The 21,848-nt window shown below is 49.1% G+C and overlaps 2 gene segments (V, D, J or C); both read left to right on the forward strand.

Moving 5' to 3' along the window:
* Positions 1 to 10,798, forward strand: part of LOC127031886 (Ig heavy chain V region 3-like) — a 46,949-nt gene extending 36,151 nt beyond the window's left edge. Inside the window, 1 exon segment of the V gene segment in view lies at positions 10,347 to 10,798. Coding sequence covers positions 10,347 to 10,783 — 437 coding nt within the window.
* A 7,974-nt stretch (positions 10,799 to 18,772) lies between these two features.
* On the forward strand, positions 18,773 to 19,435 carry LOC127031694 (Ig heavy chain V region 6.96-like). The segment is given in 2 exon segments: positions 18,773 to 18,897; positions 18,990 to 19,435. Coding segments are annotated over 2 exon segments (492 nt in total).
* The last annotated feature ends 2,413 nt before the right edge of the window (positions 19,436 to 21,848 follow it).

The following is a 21,848-nucleotide window of genomic DNA, read 5'->3' on the forward strand; positions in this document are numbered from 1 at the left end:
AGAAAGGAGCACAGCAAAAGCACCAAACATTACTGTTGGCTCTCAGCATCAGATTGCTCCCTTAAGGCATCCCTAATCCTTGAAGTCCTTTCCTGGGCCTCTCTAGTAGCCCTGCTCTCTTGCTGTGCAAATTCATCCTCTAGGCGTCGAACCTCGGAGGTCCATTCCTCACTGAATCTTTCACCCTTCCCTTCACAAATATTATGGAGGGTACAGCACATGGATATAACAGCGGAGATGCTGCTTTCCCCCAAATCTAGCTTCCCATAAAGACACCTCCAGCGGGCTTTCAAACGGCCAAAAACACACTCCACAGTCATTCTGCACCGGCTCAGCCTGTAGTTGAACCGGTCCTTGCTCCTGTTAAGCTTCCCTGTATACGGTTTCATGAGCCAGGGCATTAAGGGGTAAGCGAGGTCTCCAAGGATCACAGTGGGCATTTCGACGTCCCCTACTGTGATCTTGCGGTCTGGGAAAAAAGTCCCGGCCCTCAGCCTCCTGAACAGGGCACTGTTCCGAAAGATGCGTGCATCGTGCACCTTTCCAGGCCATCCTGAGTAAATGTCAGTGAAACGCCCACGGTGATCCACAAGCGCTTGCAGAACCACGGAGAAATACCCCTTGCGATTAACGTACTCTGATGCCAGGTGGGGTGGGGACAGAATAGGAATATGCGTCCCATCTATTGCCCCTCCACAGTTAGGGAAACCCATTTCTGCAAAGCGATCCACAATGTTCTGCACGTTCCCCAGAGTCACAGTTCTTCTTAGCAGGGTGCGATTAATGGCCCTGCAAACTTGCCTCAGCACCATTCCAACGGTGGACTTTCCCACTCCAAACTGGTTCGCCACCGATCTGAAGCAGTCTGGAGTTGCCAGCTTCCAGATTGCAATAGCCACCCGTTTCTCCACTGGCAGGGCAGCTCTCAATCTCGTGTCCCTGCGCTGCAGGGTAGGGGCGAGCTCAGCACACAGTCCCATGAAAGTGGCTTTTCTCATCCGAAAGTTCTGCAGCCACTGCTCGTCATCCCATGCTTGCAGGACGATGTGATCCCACCACTGAGTGCTGGTTTCCCGAGCCCAAAGGCGGCGTTCCACGGTGCAGAGCACGTCTGTTACTGCCACAAGCAATTGAGTGTCTTGAGCGTCAGGCGTTTCAATATCATCGTCTGACTCCTCACTCTCACTTTGCAGCTGAAGGAATAGCTCCACTGCCATGCGTGATGTGCTGGCAACATTCATCAGCAAGGTCCTCAGCAGCTCAGGCTCCATTTGTAACAGAAAACTCAGAAATCGTGCTGCAGACTCACAATGCCGCCAAACTGCTCGGAATGTGTAGCAAAGCACCACGCGGCGTTGGAACAGGAAGCGGAAAGACCCGCACACTTCCTTCCCCTTCCCACAAGCCACAGCGCCAAAATGGGACGAGGTGCTCTGTGGGATAGCTGCCCACAATGCACCACTCCCAACAGCGCTGCAAGTGCTGCAAATGTGGCCACACTGCAGCGCTGGTAGCTGTCAGTGTGGCCACACTGCAGCGCTGGCCCTACACAGCTGTACGAACACAGCTGTAACTACCAGCGCTGCAAAACTGTAAGTGTAGCCATGGCCTTAGAACAGAAAGATTCCCACCGAGTTCTATGAGCTTTGGGTCAGGCCCAGAGCAAGAACAAAGGACTCGTCCATTTTCTTTGAACCCCAGAAAAGAAAACGAGACGGCTCAGGAAGGAGTTTGTCTCTCATAGGGAGAGGGATATGCAAATAGGCGAGGGTTTCCTGTTTAAATCTCATTCTGTCCCAGCAGGCCCTGGACAGACAATCCGCAGCCCCTGGGTCTCTGCAGTTACCAGCCACTCTCCACCGAGGACTTTCCCCTCCAGCACCAGGGAAAATGAGATTTTGGCTTGTCATAAACAGATAGCTAAGGGTTAATGTCTCTTTCACCTGAAGCACCTGACCAGAGGACCAATCAGGAAACCGGATTTTTTCAACTTTGGGTGGAGGGAATTTTGTGTCTGGAGTCTTTGTTTTCTGTCTGCCTGCTTTCTCTGAGCTTTGGAGAAGTAGTTCTGCTTTCTAATCTTCTGTTTCTAAGTGTAAGGACAAAGAGATCAGATAGTAAGTTATATGGTTTCTTTTCTTTGGTATTTGCATGAATATAAGTGCTGGAGTGCTTTGATTTGTATTCTTTTTGAATAAGGCTGTTTATTCAATATTCTTTTAAGCAATTGACCCTGTATTTTGTCACCTTAATACAGAGAGACCATTTGTATGTATTTTTCTTTCTTTTTATATAAAGCTTTCTTTTAAGACCGGTTGGAGTTTTTCTTTACTTCAGGGAAATTGAGTCTGTACTCACCAGGGAATTGGTGGGAGGAAGAAATCAGGGGAGATCTGTGTGTGTTGGATTTGTTAGCCTGATTTTGCATTCCCTCTGGGTGAAGAGGAAAGTGCTTTTTGTTTCCAGGACTGGGAACGGAGAGGGGGAGTCACTCTGTTTGGATTCACAGAGCTTGTCTCTGTGTATCTCTCCAGGAGCACCTGGAGGGGGGAAGGGAAAAAGGATTATTTCCCTTTGTTGTGAGACTCAAGGGATTTGGGTCTTGGGGTCCCCAGGGAAGGTTTTTCAGGGGGACCAGAGTGCCCCAAAACACTCTAATTTTTTGGGTGGTGGCAGCAAGTACCAGGTCCAAGCTGGTAACTAAGCTTGGAGGTTTTCATGCTAACCCCCATATTTTGGACGCTAAGGTCCAAATCTGGGACTAAGGTTATGATATGAGTAGCAGCGGTTGGGAGATAGACAGAATCCAGAAGCCAGTAGGAATATTATATTTTTCTTTTCTCTGCTAAGGGCTTTTTAGCAGAGAGAAACAGTTGGTTTTAAAAGGGAACCAGAGAGAATTTTTTTTTTCTGCTCTCTCTGGCAGTTTGTGGCTTGCATGTTAAGCAAGAAGCCATTACCAGACTGTTAAAGGTCTTTTGTCACACAATAGCACTCCCATTGAGAGTCAGTACCAGCACTATATGCATGCAAATAAAGTGGTTTTTCAGGTTTACTTAACAGACAATCCGCAGCCCCTGGGTCTCTGCAGTTACCAGTCACTCTCCACCGAGGACTTTCCCCTCCAGCACCAGGGAAAATGAGATTTTGGCTTCATTTACTTTTCCTTGCGGCGGCTCTGGAAGGTATTTTCTCCCCATAGATGCACTGGGGAAGGGGGCGAGCGTTCCTGGTTTTCTGCACTGAGCTAAAAACGTATTTTGTAACCTGCTTTTATTGATATTCGTCTCCTGTTAACTGACGGGGAATTGGGTGTCATGTGACTGGTTCCCTCATTGGTCACTTTTCTCCCTCCCCTTTCCCACAGGGGCCAGGTCACAGGTTGCTCTGACCCAGTCCGGTCCAGAACTGAAGAAGCCCGGAGAATCCACACAGCTGAAATTCGCCTTGAGCGGGTTCACTATCACCGACTATTATATGGACTGGGTCAGACAGGAGCCGGGAAAGGGGCTGGAGTGGCTGGTCCACTACTGGAAACCAGGGAACGAGTATTATTCTCCCACCATGCAGGGGCTTCACAGCCTCCAAAGACAGCTCCAACTTCTACCTGCAAATGACCGGCCTGAGATCCGAGGACACTGCCATGTATTACTGTGCGAGACGAGACACGCAGCAAGGGGGAAACTGACCTAGGCTCAGACAAAAATCTAGCCCTGGAGAGACCAAGGAAGGGATTTCCTGGGGGTGGCGCTTTCGATCCACAACAGTGAAAAGAGAGAGACACAAAGTATCTCCCCTTGACGGGATCTCACACAACTGCCAGGGGAGAGAGAGGCTCTGCTGACTCCATCTGCCGCGGGGAGCGCAGGGAGCAGATGCTCAGTGGCTATTTTAGCGAAGAAGAAGCAGGTGCATCCGCCCTCACTCTGCGATGCCCCCACTGACTCACCGGGGCTTTCTGATCAGCCAGTCTCCAGTGCGAGGCTCCCTCTGTCTCCCAGTGAAGGGAGAACCTGAGCCCCAAGGGTAGGTCAGTGGCAGTACAGATCCCTGAGTGAAGATGATTGACTGGAAGGGGGGTCACTAATCCAGAGGTGACCTCCCCCCTCAGCCCATGGATAATTCTGTGTGGGTGAAATTCACCCCGGGTGGAAGGCCTTACACAAGGGCCCCTGCCTGTATTGTGTCCTGCCTAGCCAGAGGAATCTCTCCAGGCCACGCAGCAGTTTTGAAGTGCACAATCCTGGTTCCCCTGCCTTCCCCCTTCTGTCCACACTTAGGCCTGTGCCAGGTGAACATAAGAACATAAGAACGTCCGTACTGGGTCAGACCAAAGGTCCATCTAGCCTAGTATCTGTCTACTGACAGTGGCCAATGCCAGGTGCCCCAGGAGGAGTGAAGCTAACAGGCAATGATCAAGTGATCTCTCTCCTGCCGTCCATCTCCATCCTCTGATGAACAGTGGCTAGGGACACCATTCTTTACCCTCCTGGCTAATAGCCATTTATGGACTTAGCCACCATGAATTTATCCAGTTCTCTTTTAAACCCTGTTATAGTCCCAGCCTTCACAACCTCCTCAGGTAAGGAGTTCCACAAGTTGACTTTGCGCAATGTGAAGAAGAACTTCCTTTTATTTTTTTTAAACCTGTTGCCTATTAATTTCATTTGGTGACCCCTAGTTCTTGTATTATGAGAATAAGTAAATAACTTTTCCTTATCCACTTTCTCCACATCACTCAGGATTTTATAGACCTCTATCATATCCCCCCTTAGTCTCCTCTTTTCCAAGCTGAAGAGTCCTAGCCTCTTTCATCTTTCCTCCTATGGGACCCTCTCCAAACCCCTAATCATTTTAGTTGCCCTTTTCTGAGCCTTTTCTAGTGCTAGAATATCTTTTTTGAGGTGAGGAGACCACATCTGTACACAGTATTCAAGATGTGGGCATACCATGGATTTATATAAGGGCAACAAGATACTCTCCGTCTTATTTTCTATCCCCTTTTTAATGATTCCTAACATTCTGTTTGCTTTACTGACCACCTCTGCACACTGCGTGGACATCATCAGAGAACTATCCACAATGACTCCAAGATCTTTTTCCTGACTCGTTGTAGCTAAATTAGCCCCCATCATATTGTATGTATAGTTGGGGTTATTTTTTCCAATGTGCATTACTTTACATTTATCCACATTAAATGTCATTTGCCATTTTGTTGCCCAATTACTTAGTTTTGTGAGATCTTTTTGAAGTTCTTCACAGTCTGCTTTAGTCTTAACTATCTTGAGTAGTTTAGTATCATCTGCAAACTTTGCCATCTCACTGTTTATCCCTTTCTCCAGATCATTTATGAATAAATTGAATAGGATTGGTCCGAGGACTGACCCTTGGGGAACACCACTAGTTACCCCTCTCCATTCTGAGAATTTACCATTAATTCCTACCCTTTGTTCCCTGTCTTTTAGCCAGTTCTCAATCCATGAAAGGACCTTCCCTTTTATCCCATGACAGCTTAATTTAAGTAAGAGCTTTTGGCGAGGGACCTTTTCAAAGACTTTCTGGAAATCTAAGTACACTATGTCCACTGGATCCCCCTTGTCCACATGTTTGTTGACCACTTCAAAGAACTCTAATAGATTAGTAAGACACGATTTCCCTTTACAGAAACCAAGTTGACTATTGCTCAACAGTTTATGTTTTTCTATGTGTCTGACAATTTTATTCTTAACTATTTTTTCAACTAATTTGCCCGGTACTGACGTTAGACTTACCGGTCTGTAATTGCCGGGATCACCTCTAGAGCCCTTTTTAAATATTGGCGTTACATTAGTTAACTTCCAGTCATTGGGTACCGAAGCCGATTTAAAGGACAGGTTACAAACCTTAGTTAATAGTTCTGCAACTTCATATTTGAGTTCTTTCAGAACTCTTGGGTGAATGCCATCTGGTCCCGATGACTTGTTAATGTTGAGTTTATCAATTAATTCCAAAACCTCCTCTAGTGACACTTCAATCTGTGACAGTTCCTCAGATTTGTCACCTACTGTGACGAAGTGGGGTTTTTTTCTTGGAGTTTTCTGTCTTTTCCAGGGTTTGCATGCACAGGGGGTGGGACTCAATGTACCTGGGTGTTACTGGTTTAACAAGGTGAGGGGAGAAGGAGTTTGTTGTTACAGAGGACCAGAGAGGGACTCGGGACCCCAGCCCAGGAGACACAACCGGTTCTGGCTAGTGGGAGGACAATGGGCTGCAGAGAGAGCACCCCGTTGACCGGACCAGCCGATTCCAGCCAGAGGAGAGCTGCGAGGAGAGGGGACTCAGGCCTTCCGGTTTAAGACCTTGTTTACCTGGAGAGAAGACAATGGACAGAGGCGGGGCTTGAGGCCGGGATATCAGAGGCCCAGCTGGGAAGCAGGGGGGCTCGGGGCTGGCGAGGGGAAGCAGGCAGAGCCCACCTGGATGCAGGGAGACTGGGATGTGCTGTTATTGTGAGAGGCCAGACCTGAGGCCCTGAGAGTTTCCTGTGTTGTGTTCAACTCTCAATAAACCCTCCTGTTTTATACTGGCTGAGAGTCACTCCGGTCTAGAGAACAGGGTTGCATCAGCCCCTTCGGGGGTGAAGAGGCCCAGGGGGTCCAGAGTGTGTGGACTCCCTGAGAGGGCCCACGGTGAGAGACAGACATGCTAAGGCTCAGAGAGGTGCGGTTCCAGGAGGTGGAGGGGCCTAACCCCTAGAGAGAGTGGACCCCCGAGAAGGGCTGTCTCACCGAAAGGGGCAACCCCCATGGACCACACAGGGCCAAGAGTGGGCACTATCTGTGAGTCTGTGACACCTACAAAAGCTGGCTCGGGTTTGGGAATCTCCCTAACATCCTCAGCCATGAAGACTGAAGCCAAGAATCCATTTAGTTTCTCCACAATGACTTTATCGTCTTTAAGCGCTCCTTTTGTATCTCAAACGTCAAGGGGCCCCACTGGTTGTTTAGCAGGCTTCTTGCTTCTGATGTACTTAAAAAACATTTTATTATTACCTTTGGAGTTTTGGGCTAGCCGTTCTTCAAACTCCTCTTTGGCTTTTTAAAGGAAGTCTTTTTATCTCTCACTGCTTCTTTTACATGGTTGTTAAGCCACGGTGGCTCTTTTTTAGTTCTTTTACTGTGTTTCTTAATTTGGGGTATACATTGAAGTTGGGCCTCTATTATGGTGTCTTTAAAAAGGGCCCATGCAACTTGCAGGGATTTCACTTTAGTCACTGTACCTTTTAACTTTTGTTTAACTAACCCCCTCATTTTTGTATAGTTCCCCCTTTTGAAATTAAATGCCACAGTGTTGGGCTGTTGAGGTGTTCTTCCCCCTACAGGGATGTTGAATGCTGTTGTATTATGGTCACTATTTTCAAGAGGTCCTGCTATAGTTACCTCTTGGACCAGCTCCTGCTCTCCACTCAAGATTAAATCTAGAGTTGCCTCTCCCCTTGTGGGTTGCCATACCAGCTGCTCCATGAAGCAGTCATTAAAAGTATAGAGAAATTTTACCTCTGCATTTCGTCCTGAAGTGAAATGTTCCCCAGTCAATATGGGGATAATTGAAAAGTGGGTGGGATATGGGCCTGTTTTCACTCACACTCCTACTGCGCCTCGTACATCTTTGATTAGGGGCAGTTTGGGGTCCCCGCACTAGTGCTGACATCAGCCAATGTGCAGAGCGGGGAGAGAATTCCAGGTGCCCCAGGTGGGCAGAGACACAGCAAGAATAACGCGATTGATGAGTGTTCTCAGGGCACAAACAACCGACATCTTCAACCTGAGCCATCGGGACCAACCCTAGAGAGACAGAAAAGCGGCGCCATTGCACCAACATGTCCCCAAGGCGAGAAGAAGGGGCTCGAACGGACACCAGTGTTATTCCCACGTCTCTGTTTCCCAGCGAAAGGGGGAGTTTGGGAAGAAATAGAAACACGTGTCCAAAGGCCATTCCTGTCCCCTGGGCACAGAGTGCCTATCTGCCCCGGCTGCTTTCACACATGCCACAGAAAATACCTTATTTCAACAGCATAACAGCAAATGGATTTTCCTTTATTCTCTCGCCTTACACATGGACCGGCTGTGTCCGATGCTAGGGATGATATGTGAATTTACCTGGGGCCATGGCTACACTGGAGAGTTGCAGCACTGGTGGTGGCTTTACAATGCTGCAACTTAGTAACTGTCCACACCTGCAAGGCACATCCAGCTCCCTGGCTGCAGCGCTGGCTGTACGCCTGGTCTGCTTGGGGGATAACGATTGCAGCGCTGGTGATGCAGTGCTGCTCATCAAGTGTGGCCACCAAAAGCACTGTAATTGGCCTCCAGGGTATTAGGAGGTATCCCAGAATGCCTGTTCATAACAAACCGGAAGAGTGGCTGAACTCTGGGCACCCTGGAGCTGCTTATCTAAAAAACAAACACAGCTCCTGTTTGCTGGAGCGAGGTGTCACGGAGTATGGGGGAGTCCGGCCCTGCACCCCTCTTTCTGGGACCCACAGTGACTCTCAGCCAGCCAGTAAAACAGAAGGTTTATTGGACAGCAGGAACACAGGTTACAGCAGGGCTTGCAGGCACAGTCAGGACCCCTCCACCGACTCCTTCTGGGCTTTCAGGGTGCTTGGATCCTAGCTAGGATACCCTGAATTCCGCCCACACAGCCCCAAGCCCAAACTCAAACTGCTTCCCTCCTGCCACTCCCTTCCTTTGTTCCCCTTCCCGGGCAAAGGTGTTGACCTTTCCCCTCCCTTACCTAGCTCAGGTTACAGGCCCTGGCATCGTCCATCCCCTAAAGTCCTCCCCTGCTCTCCCACTCCCCACACAGACAGTCCCTTCTGCATCACACGAGGGAGCGGAGGCAGGCAGGGGAATTGCTTTGGAAGGTTCACAGCTGTTTGCTTGAAGAGAGAAGCCACATGGCGGAGGGGGAGGGGGAAGTCCGTTTTGAGCAACTGCTTATGTGGTCTGAAGGCTATTTAGGAGTGCATAATTCACATTTAGTGAATAAGAGAGGGGTAGGGGAAGGGGTCGACGCTTTTAAAATGATTGAAGGTTGGTGCTGTGTGTCTTCCAGTCCTTAGAACTTGCAAAGCAGGGAGCTGACAACAGTGTCAGCTCCAAAAATCCACTCGCTCTCTCTCCCCCACACTCCCTGTCACACTCCACCCCACTCCCCTCTTTTGAAAAGCACGTTGCAGCCACTTGAATGCTGGGATAGCTGCCCACAATGCACCACTCCCAACAGCGCTGCAAATGCTGCAAGTGTGGCCACACTGCAGCGCTGTCCCTACACAGCTGTACCAAGACAGCTGTAACTCCCAGCGCTGTACAGCTGCAAGTGTAGCCATACCCTGGGCTCGATCAAGTATCAGGCCCGGCTATGGCTACACTTGAAACTTCAAAGGGCTGCCGGGAAGCACTTTGAAGTGCGAGTGCGGTGGCAGCGCCAGTGCTAGAGAGAGAGCTCTCCCAGCGCTGCAGGTAAACCACCTCCTCATCGGGTGTAGCTCTCAGCGCTGGGGCACCGTTTACACTGACGCTTTACAGCGCTGTATCTTGCAGCGCTCAGGCGGGTGTTTTTTTCAAACGCCTGAGAGCGAGAAAGTTGCAGCGCTCTAAAGCGCCAGTGCAGCCAAGTGTCACAGTCTCTACGTCACTCTCCCTCGCGAGCTCGGGGCTGGGATCTGGAGCCCACTCGCAGTTGAATTCCCCAGTCCCTTAGGAAAAGGGGAAGGTGCAAATGAGGTTACTCATCTCCCCTGCTCTAAACACCTCAGTCCTCAGACCCTGAAGCTCTGGCACTGAGAAGCCACAGCCGCGTGGGTTCCAGCAGTAAAATAGTTATTTACCCTTTCCCCAAATACACAAACCAGGGGTCACCAGATGAAATTAATAGGGGTCCGAAACTCTAATGAGGACCCCAGCGCCCTGTGCCTGGCGCTGCATAGACACAGGACCGGACAGTCTGACTCCTGTACCTGGAGCCCTAAAGCGAGTCACTCAGATCACGGGCAGCAGGAGTGTGTGTCTCTCATAAAGCGGGGACATGCAAATGAGGGAGACACTTTCCTGTTTAAATCTGTGCCTCCCTCTGCCCAGGCTGCACCCGGAGACACAATCCGCAGCCCCTGGGTCTGTGCAGTGACCAGCCAGTCCCTGAGAACTTTCCCCTCCAGCACCCGGGAAAATGGGATTTTTGCTCCTTGTAATTTTCGCTGTAGCCGCTTTGGAAGGTATTTTCCTCCTCTGAATAACTGGCAGCGTCAAGAATATTGTGTTACCGCTGTTTTTATACCGATATTTACAACCTGTCTTTATCCCCAGGTGTCCGGTCCCAGGTGCAGCTGGTGGAGTCCGGAGGGGATGTGAAAAAGCCCGGAGACTCTCTCCGCCTCTCCTGCAAAGCCTCCGGCTTCACCTTCAGCAGCTACGGCATGAGCTGGGTCCGCCAGGCTCCCGGGAAGGGGCTGGAGTGGATCGCCAGCATTTACAGCACCAGCATATACTACAGTGACTCGGTAAAAGGCCGATTCACCATCTCCAGGGACAATCCCAAGAGTGAGCTGTATCTGCAAATGACCGGCCTGAAGCCCGAGGACACCGCCCGCTATTACTGTGCGAGAGACACAGTGACACGAAACCGGTTTGTGATCAGACAAAAACCCAGGCTGCGGAACCGCCCTTCTCCCGGCAGCCGCGCGGGGGCAGCAGTGACACACACACCGCTCCGGGCTCACACAGGAGACCCGGCACCCGGGTGAATGTAACACAAACCTCCCGGCAGTTTTAACCCTTCCGTTCCCGGGCAACGTGTCTCCCCTTCCTGCCCAGAGCCCCGCTGGGTGCAGAGATCCCCTCGCTTCACCTGTGAACCCCAATCCGGAGTGAGTCCTGTTCTGCGTCGCTCTCCCCTCGGAGACCTGGCACGTTGGCTCCCCCGGGCCCGTCTCGGTATTAGACTCACAGGACAGAGTCTGTCAGTATAAAGGGGACAAGAGCATTGGGGTTCGCATCAGACCCAGAGGATGGAGCGAATTGCTCCCAGGGCCAAATCCTCTGCTAGTGTAAAGTCACGGCAGCTGCTTCTGCTAGACTCGAGTTACTCCTGATTTACACTAATTGGGGATCTGGCTGTAACCGTGCCTTGGTTGTCACAACTGAGAACACGAAATTCAGGACAAACTCCTGAGAAACAGACAAATGCACCCTAAAACCGTGAAGTATCTGAGGATTTCACCACCATTAGTGAATTTTAAGGTAGGGGAGCATTAGTCCCATATCCCAAGTAGAAAACTGAGGCACGGAGAGCTTAAAAGCGGAGATTATCAATGGGACAAACATGAGTTAAGGTAGCCAATTGACAATGATTTTCAATGAGACTCTCTCACCGCCTTTCCTGTAAACCCACCAGGTTCATCCTCAACAGCTACTGGATGAGCTGCCTTTCCTGGGAACCCACCGAGTTCACCCTCAACAGCTACTGGATAAACATCTGTTAGTCTATAAGGTGTCACAGGATTCTTTGCTACTTTTACAGATCCAGACTAACACGGCTACCCCTCTGATGGATGAGCTGGGTCCGCCAGGCCCCTGAGACGGGACTGGAGTGGATCAGGGAAATACACCCAACTTCAGCTATCATCAGCTACCCCAGCCCTTCAAGGGACGCTTCACCATCTCCAGGGACAACCCCAACAACCTGCTGTATTTGCAAATGACGGGCCTGAAGCCCGCGGACACCGCCTGGTGTTAGTGGGCTAGGCACACAGTGAGCAGATTACAGCTATTAAACACGGAACAAAAACCGAGGTGAAATGGTACCACTTTACCAACACGCCGCAGAGGGCAGCAGTGAATTACAATTAAATGCTGTTATATTAAGTCATTTAAGGCATTAGTATTAAAGAGCGTGTTTGTGCTACTACCAGCATGTAAATATTTAGGGATTTCTATATGTTTTAGTGATATGAGACAAATATTCTGTCAGATCTTGAATAGCCACTGGCATTACCGAGAATTAAGTGTGAAGTTAAATCCAGGGCACCACGAATTGTGCTGAACTGGAAGCGGTCTCCTGCACAGAGATGAGGTTACGCAAATGCCTAAGAAATTGTTCTAGGGTCTACATGAAATCACGAATTAACTTGCACCCTTGAAAATCATCCCCCGACCTACTGTGTCCCTTACACTGTTTGGAATATCCCTTCCCCAGACTGCTGTGGGATTTTACATAATATTTACAAGATTGCCCCCACTTAGATATTGCTGAGCTGTGCCTCTGAGCGCACTGGATCTCCCCTGAGATACAACATGTCCTTCACCTATTAGGGAGTCTGCTCAGATTTTGAAAGGAACTCAAAGCTGAGAGGTTTCCAACTCCCATGGGATTTGAGAAGTTACATTGCTTAAGTTAAGACCCTTTAAAAACTCCCCCCTGTGTCAGAATGTATCAACACAGGGACAGGGCTCAGCTCCTAAGGTCTATGTATTATTGTTCTTTTTTATTATTTTATCCAGCGCTCCCATAGAGACTTTCATTTAGTTTTTTTGACATTTTTATCTGTATTATTCCCTTATACAGTGGGTGTTGAAAATAATATTGACACTAATACTAAGAAGAAGAAGAAGATTGACATAACACTTCTGTGCAACTGAAAGGGACAGATTTATACAGGAAACACTCACTCTAATTTGCATATCCTGCTCCTGATAAAAGACACAAACTGATTTGATTTATTAGTTTCAGAAGGGCTCAGGGAGAGGGAGGGAGATTGTCCCAGACTCTGCATTTGTGCAGCGATGGGCACAGCAGCCACCCTAATCCCCTTCCTGGTTTCCTGTGAGACCCACCAGTCATTGTGGTGTGACATTATTGACATGAGCTGTGACCATATAGATCATTGTTGCAACCAAGGTCCTATAGTTGCACCAAATCTTGTACAAAGGAGATCAAACGAGGCATCTATGGAAAGGTTGTAATTTGCTGGTTATGATTATGCTGACTATATGTGTGCATAATTTTTGTATTTGAAGTTATGAATATTGGCTATGTACTTGTTTCTCAATGTGTTTGGTTTCAAGTAGCATTAGCCAAGCACTTTGAGACAGGACTATTCTGAGTAAGTGCCCAATCAAGAAACACTTAACTGATAGTGGACCTTGGGAAACTCCAATCCACATCCGAGAAGCCTTCCTGGGAACATTAAAGGTAGCATGTGAGCAATGGCTGCCGCCCACAAACTGAGTTATGCAGGGACATGTGACGTGCCCATGTGACTCCAAACTCCATCTTGCTGCTGTGATTTTCCACAGTATGAAAATCAGGGTCCTTCCACATGGCAGAGGATATGATGATGATGTTTGTCCATCGTTGTCGATTAAGACCTCAACAACTCATTCATTGGATGACCGGGCTCTGTGCGTCCAAAGATGACTGATCAGTCTGATTCAGGTGTGGAAGGTCCTGTCACACGTCGGGCAGACATGTGATGGCACTGTCGATGATGTGCAGGCAGCTCCGGACTTGCGTAGCTCACGCTTTCTTTCAGCCTCAGCAGTACGCCTCGCCTCAAAGGTATTACTGCCTGTGTGAATGAGGCTGCGCCATGCTGGATGGTTCAGTGCGAGGGTTTCCCATGTGGCAGTGTTGATCTCCAGGGACTTCAGAGAGGTCTTCAGTGTATCCTTGAACCACTTCTTTTGTCCTGCATGGGAGTGCTTTCCCTGGGTGAGTTCTCCGTAGAAGAGCTGTTTAGGAATGCGCTCGTCTGACATTCTCACGACATGTCCGGTCCATCTGGTCTGGGCTCTCATCAGCAGTGTGTGAATTGATGGCAGACTGGTTCTGGTAAGGACTTCAGTATTGGGCACTTTGTCCTGCCATCTGATTTTTAGAAGCTTTTGCAGACAGGAAATGTGGAAGTGATTGAGCCTTTGTGCATGACTTCAATAGACAGTCCATGTCTCACAGGCGTACAGCAGAGTTGGAAGCACCACTGCTCGGCAGACCTTCAGCTTCATTGGTAGGCTGATCCCTCAGCGTTCCCAGACGTTGGAGGACAATCCGCCAAATGCAGAGCTGGCTTTAGCAATTCTGCAGTTTACTTCATCATTGATTGACACTGCTCGGGAAAGGGTACTGCCCAGGCATGTGAAGTGGTCCACTGCCTGAAGTCTCTGTCCATTTACAGTGATGGACGGTTCTGAGTACGGAGCGTGGGGAGCTGGCTGGTGCATGACCTCAGTCTTCTTGATGTTAATGGTGAGACCGAAGTTGTTGCATGCAGATGAAAACTTGTCCATACTAGCTTGCATTTCTGGCTCTGTACTAGCATTCAGAGCACAATCATCGGCAAAGAGAAAGTCTCGAAGTGCAGTTTCCTTCACCTTGGTGATGGCACACAGTCATCTCAGATTGAATAGTTTCCCATCAGTTCTGTACTTCAGGCCTACTCCTTCACTGCAGTGTTGAAAGGCATCAGTCAGAGTGGCAGAGAATATCATGCTGAACAAAGTGGGTGCTAAAACACACCCTTGCTTGAGGCCTTGCTAATGAAGGACAGCTGTCCGAGTCAGGCGGAGGCTATATATTCTTCTGGAGTGGCCGCAGCAGTGATGAGCATCGCAAATCTGGAGTTGGCTTCGCCATCAAGAATCATCTTGTTCTGAAACTTGCCAGTCCCCCCAAGAGTGTGAATGACCCACTCATGACAATGCAGCGTCCGCTTCAAAAAGGAAAACAAGCTACTTTGATCAGCGCATACGCTCCCACAATGACCAACCCAGAGGATGTGAAGAATTAATTCTAAGAAGAACTAGATGCTCTGCTATCATCAGTGCACCGCACAGACAAGCTGATCCTGCTTGGCAATTTTAACGCAAGAGTCAAATGTGATTCTGCAGCCTGGGAAGGAGTCATTCGGAATAATGGAGTGGGAAAGCATAACAGCAATAGCCTGTTACTGCTGAAAACTTGTGCAGCACATGACCTTCTGATCACCAATATGGTCTTCTGCCTCCCTACCCATAAAAGGACTTCGTGGATGCATCCCCGTTCCAAGCACTGGCATCTGATCGACTATGTCATCATCAGGAGAAGGGACAGACAAGATGTCAGGGTTACAAAAGATATGTGCTGTGCTGACTTTTGGACGGATCACAGGCTCATAGTATCCAAAATGAAGCTCCGTATCATGCCAAAGAGACGACCACAAGGCTGCAAGACTCTCAAAGGATCAACGTGTCGAAGCTGAAGAACAGCTGCATCACTGAAAATCTAGCAGAAGACCTAGAGAACGAGCTTGCTGATCTACGTATTGAGGATGACGCTGAGAAAGACTGAGAGCGATTCTGCAACACTGTCCATACAGCTGCATCAAAGGTATTGGGGCCCTCTACATGCAGACGGCAAGACTGGTTTGACGAAAATGATGCAGAAATCCAGGCCTTACTTGCTGAGAAGCACCACCTGCATCATGCATATCAGAACGATCCATCCTCAGAGACAAAGAAGACCGCCTTTATCAACGCTCGCAGAACAGTACAGAACAGACTGTGGAAAATGCGGGACTTGTGGCTGAGTGCCAAAGCAGATGAAATACAGGCGTACGCGGACAGAAACGACTATAAGCGGTTTTATGAAGTCCTCAACACACTCTATGGTCTATAGTCTTTTGGGAGCTTTCCCCTCCTGAACTCTGATGGCACTGTGCTCCTTACAGAGAAGATGCAGATTCTCCAGAGATGGGCTGAACATTTTGAAGCAGTCCTCAGCTGCCCCTCAGTCATCAATGATGAGGCCATTGACAAGATGCCCCAGGTTGCAGTCAATGACTCCATGGATGCTTCACCAGAAGAGGATGAAGTGAAGAAAGCCATCAACAAGCTGTCAAGTAGCAAAGCCCCAGGGTCAGATGCCAAACCAGCAGAGGTGTATCAAGTCAGTGGACCCGTGCTGCTATGGAAACTCACTGAGCTGTTTCAGTCCTTCTGGAAGCAGGGATCCATTCCACAGGAATTTAGAGACACGTCCATCATGCACCTCTGTAAGAGGAAGGGCAATCGCCAGGTATGCAACAATCACCGTGGAATCTCGCTGCTCTCTACAGCGGGGAAAGTTCTTGCACGGGTTCTGTTGAACCGATTGATCACTCACCTAGAGCAGGGCTTCCTGCCAGAATCACAGTGTGGCATCTGCAAGGGACATGGGACTATTGACATGATCTTCGCTGCACGTCAGCTACAGGGGAAATGTCAAGAGCAGAATGGTGAACTCTACACAACTTTTGTGGACCTCATAAAAGCATTTGATTATGTCAGTCGCCAGGGCCTGTGGAGGATCATGTTGAAATTCGGCTGTCCAGACAGATTCTTACGAATGGTACGTCAATTTCATCACGGTATGATGGCTCGTGTCCTGGATGACAGTGAAACATCTGAGGCCTCCCCAGTCACCAATGGCAGAGGATATAAAAGGCCCTAGAAAGCCCTTCATTTTGTTTTCAATCCTGCTTCTGATCTCTGGAGGATCTATGCTTGAAACTGATGCTCTGAACAATTGACTGAATGACCTATCCAAACTGGGATGTTTTTACTCCAAAGATTTGATTGGTTTAAATCACCAGTAATTCCATCAAGGTTGAAACAAGGACTTTGCAATTGTTGTATGTATTTGATTCCATTTAACCCATCTTAACTCTCATCTATATTTCTTTCTTTTTATGAATAAACCTTTAGATTTTAGAGTCTAAAGGATTGGCAACAGCATGATTTATGGGTAAGATTTGACTTATATATTGGCCTGGGTCTGGGGCTTGGTGCTTTGGGATCGGGAGAACACTTTTTCTTTTACTAGGGTATTGGTTTTCATAACTATTCATCCCCATAAGGAGTGTGGCTGGTGATGATAAGGGAAAATTGGAGTATCCAAGAAAAATGCTTGTATGATGATTCCTAGTTAGCCAGTGGGGTAAAACCGAAATGCCATTGGGAGCTTCAGGGGAGGTACCCACAGACGAGGGCAGCGTGTGGAGCCCTCTGCTCCCTCTTCCCCAGGGGCCGGAAGGATGTGGTTCAGCTGCTTCCGGGAATGGCGCAGAGCCAGGGCAGGCAGGGAGCCTGCTCCAGCCACTCTGTGCTCCACTGCCACCCTGGAGCTGCTCCAGGTAAGGAACACCAGGCTGGAGCCCGAACTGCTCCTGCACCCTAACCCTAACCCTAACTGTAAGCTGAGCCCCAAGGGGAGGTCAGTGGCAGTGCAGAGCCCCAAATGAAGATGATTGACTGGAAGGGGGGTCACTAATCTAGAGGTGATCTCTCCCCCCAGCCCATGGATAATTGCGTGTGGGTGAAATTCACTCCGTGTGGAGGGCCTTACACAAGGGCCCCTGCCTGTCCTGTGTCCCGCCTAGCCAGAGAAATCTCATCACCCCAGGCAGCAGTTTAGAAGTGCACAATTCTGATTCCCCTGCCTTCCCCCTTCTGTCCACACTTAGGACTGTGTCAGCTGGGTGGGAAATGGGCCTGTTTTCATGCACACTCCTACTGCACCTCGTACACCTTTGATAAGGGCAGTTTGGGGTCCCCACACTAGTGCTGACATTAGCCAATGTGCAGAGCAGGGGGAGAATTCCATGTGCGCCAGGTGAGCAGAGACACAGCAAGAATAACGCAATTGATGAGTGTTCCCAGGGCACAAACAACCGACATCTTCAACCTGAGCCAACAGGACCAACCCTAGAGAGACAGAAAAGCAGCACCATTGCAGCAACAGGTCCCCAAGCCAAGAAGAAGGGGCTCGAACGGACACCAGTGTTATTCCCCATGTCTCTGCTTCCCAGAGAATGGAGGTGTTTGAGGAGAAATAGAAACACGTGTCCAAAGGCCATTCCTGTCCCCTGGGCACAGAGTGCCTAACTGCCCCGGTGCTTTCACACATGCCACAGGAAATACCTTATTTCAACAGCATAACAGCAAATGGATTTTCCTTTGTTCTCTCGCTTTACACATGGACTGGCTGTGTCCAATGGCCACTGTGCCCCATATTGGGGACCCATATTGCTGCACCTCTCGGGAGGTGCTGACTGCCCAACTTCTCAACATCAAACTCAGGGACACTAAATAACAAGCCCCGTTTAACCAGCTTATCCTGTGCGCACGGTAGGAAAATCGGTGTTGCAATGACAGGCCCCAGCACTGTATGCTGAGGGTGATACATGAATTTACCAGGGCTTAATCAAGTATCAGGCACCGTGCTAAAGACACAGTCACACAGCCCTTGCTAGACGCTCTAGTCTGTCGCTCTCCTCCGTGAGCTTGGGGCTGGGATCTGGAGCCCACTCGCAGTTGAATCCCCCAGTCCCTTAGCAAAAGGGGAAGGTGTAAATGAGGCTACTCATCTCCCCTGCTCTAAACACCTCAATCCCAGACCTGCAGGTCTCGCAAAGAGAAGCCGCAGCCGCGTGGGTTGAAGCAGTGAAGAACTTATTTACCCTTTCCCAAAATACACAAACCAGGGGTCACCAGATGAAATTAATAGGGGTCCGAAAGCCTAATGAGGATCCCAGCGTCCTGTGCCCAGCGCCGCACAGATACATAGGACAGGACAGTCTGACTCCTGCACCCAGAGCCCTAGGGCGAGTCTCTCAGATCACTGGCAGCAGCAGTGTGTGTCTCTTATAAAGCAGGGACATGCAAATGAGGGAGACACTTTCCTGTTTAAATCTGTGCCTCCGTCTGCCCAGGCTGCACCCGGAGACACAATCCGCAGCCCCTGGGTCTGTGCAGTGACCAGCCAGTCCCTGAGAACTTTCCCCTCCAGCACCCGGGAAAATGGGATTTTTGCTCCTGTTCATTTTCGCTGTAGCGGCTTTGGAAGGTATTTTCCTCCTCTGAATAACTGGCAGAGTCAAGAATATTGTGTTAACGCTGCTTTTTATACCGATATTTACACCCTGTCTTTATCCCCAGGTGTCCGGTCCCAGGTGCAGCTGGTGGAGTCCGGAGGGGATGTGAAAAAGCCCGGAGACTCTCTCCGCCTCTCCTGCAAAGCCTCCGGCTTCACCTTCAGCGATTACTACTACATGCACTGGGTCCGCCAGGCTCCCGGGAAGGGACTGGAATGGGTCGCTGATATAAGCACGGGTGGGAGTAGTACATATTACCCTGATTCAGTGAAAGGCCGATTCACCATCTCCAGGGATGATCCCAAGAGTGAGCTGTATCTGCAAATGACCGGCCTGAAGCCCGAGGACACCGCCCGCTATTACTGTGCGAGAGACACAGTGACACGAAACCGGTTTGTGACCCTACAAAAACCCAGGCTGCGGAACCGCCCTTCTCCCGGCAGCCGCGCGGGGGCAGCAGTGACACACACACCGCTCCGGGCTCACACAGGAGACCCGGCACCCGGGTGAATGTAACACAAACCTCCCGGCAGTTTTAACCCTTCCGTTCCCGGGCAACGTGTCTCCCCTTCCTGCCCAGAGCTCCGCTGGGTGCAGAGATCCCCTCGCTTCACCTGTGAACCCCAATCCGGAGTGAGTCCTGGTCTGAGTCGCTCTCCCCTCGCAGACCTGGCGCATTGGCTCCCCTGGGCCCCGTCTCGGTGTTAGACTCACAGGACAGCGTCTGTCGGTGTAAAGGGAACAAACGCATTGGGGTTCGCATCAGACCCAGAGGATGGAGCGAATTGCTCCTGGGGCCAAATCCTCCGCTGGTGTAAAGTCACAGCAGCTGCTTTCACTAGACTCGAGTTACTCCGGACTTACACTAACTGGACCACAAGACCTTCTGTTACACACTACTATTGGGTTTGAAGCCGTAGTAAACAGAACAAGAATGGGAATAGCCAATGATGCATCCGCCGAGGTCTGGGACAACCCTTCCTGCATCAGTTTTGCATTGGGAGTGTGACCTAATGTGGATTTTATGTGATGACAGTGTTTTTTAAAGAGCCATTCATCTGTTAGTGTGTAACAACAGTTGTGTTTTACAAGGGTTCCCCAGGGTTTTCATAATGCCCCTGCAATTAGTCACTCCCATATGATCAAAATGTGGGAAAAATTGACACCCGAAGTCCAAAAAAGAGTAATTTCCTGTGCTGATGATATATTGGTGCAATGGGACAGTAGGGAGGAGGTTGATAGAATCCCTGAGAATGTGTTACAAATCATTCAGGATACTGGATTTAAGGCTAGTAGAGCCAAGGCTCAGTTGGTACAACAAGAGGTAAAACACTTAGGGGTCATATTGAGAAAGGAAGGATGAACCGAAGATGCACAACGGGTGGAACTAATTTGAAAACTTCCCACCTCTACTGATGTGGCATCCTTAAGAGTCCTTTTGGGAACCCGGAACTTCTCGAAGGATTTCATCGAAATGTCTGCGAACAACCATTGCCCACGATATTTCCTCCTAGCGAAAGGACAGAAAATGTGTAAATTATTAGGCATTAAGCAAAGGTTCCACATTAGGGGCCACCCCCAAACCCCAGGACAAGTGGAACAAACCACCCGTACTCCAAAGGAAGCTTTAAGAAAAATGGTAATAGAAAATGGAAAAGATTGGGATGAAAAACTGCCTATGATTCTAATGGCCCTATGGTCAGCAAGTCACTGTTATACTCCCTTTGCAGCAATGACAGGAAGGGACAGGAGAACACCCCAGCAATGGTAGCTAGATATAGATATTCCAGATGAGTGACAACCCAAAGTGCTAAATGCCCAATGGATCCAGTCCCTTTTAGAGGCATTAACAGAAACCCACAAGGAAATAGCGGAACAATTGGGCCTTAATGTAAGAAAGGTGGATAAAAGGCTGGGCTGGGTGAAGAAGCCTGTTGAGTGGGAGGTTGGAGACCAGGTGCTGTATCGAATATGTGCAGAACAAGCTCAGTCTTTGGGTATGAAATGAGAAGGCCCAGTGAACATTTTGGGAAAGGCCAGCCCAGCAGTATACCAGGGAGAAATCTGGAGAAAAAGGCTAAACAAGCAAAAGTTAAAATGGTTCCATTCTTCACAGCTCACACCATGGCAAGGGGATTCCAATCAGTAACCTCTAATTGTTACCCTACCGGTGGAGGGAGGAGGGATAGAAAAATGTCTATTTTGTCTTTCAGAGTTCAAAAGAAGAAGAAGGCTGGTGCCAGCAGAAGAGCACAAGTAACCCAGGCACCATAAAGAAGAAGCTTCTGTCACAACTCTGTGTGTGTGTGTGTGTGTGTGTGTGTGTGTGTGTGTGTGTGTGTGTGTATAGATAGATGGGGTGTTAAGGGGTAGATAGATAGATAGATAGATAGATAGATAGATAGATAGAGGGGGTGGATGGAGATAGATAGATAGACTATGTTACATGTTGTTTGTCTAATAGCCAACCCTATTCACTGGCCTATCAACATCCATGCAGTCAATGCATGGGGAAATGATTTCTGGATGATGGTCCAATGTTGGATTAATCCATCAGTTTTCAATCATACCAGCTGTTGCTTATGTTGGGAAAAGGGGTTTGCTCATCACCATAATGTAATGGCTGGCTGGCTATCACCAAAAGCCTCTTCCAAATCTAGGTTGTCTTTGATGACTGGATACGCTAATATTATGATGGGAAATTGTACGAGCCCTAAAGCCACTATATAGAATATTGATTGCCTTAAGCTAGTACGGGAACAAGGAGAGGTCAGTCCTTTTAGGGTCCCTGGGGTTTGCTTGGCATTCAGGAGGGGACATTAACATTAGGATGTTAGTGGGATTCAGCGAGCCTCACCTGCTTCAAATCTGGGAATCAAGACCCAGCACATTGTTCCTTCAGAGCAACAATTGCAAATATCAG

Source organism: Gopherus flavomarginatus, chromosome 11 (assembly GCF_025201925.1).
Source record: "Gopherus flavomarginatus isolate rGopFla2 chromosome 11, rGopFla2.mat.asm, whole genome shotgun sequence".
In the NCBI taxonomy this organism is placed as follows: Eukaryota; Metazoa; Chordata; order Testudines; family Testudinidae; genus Gopherus; species Gopherus flavomarginatus.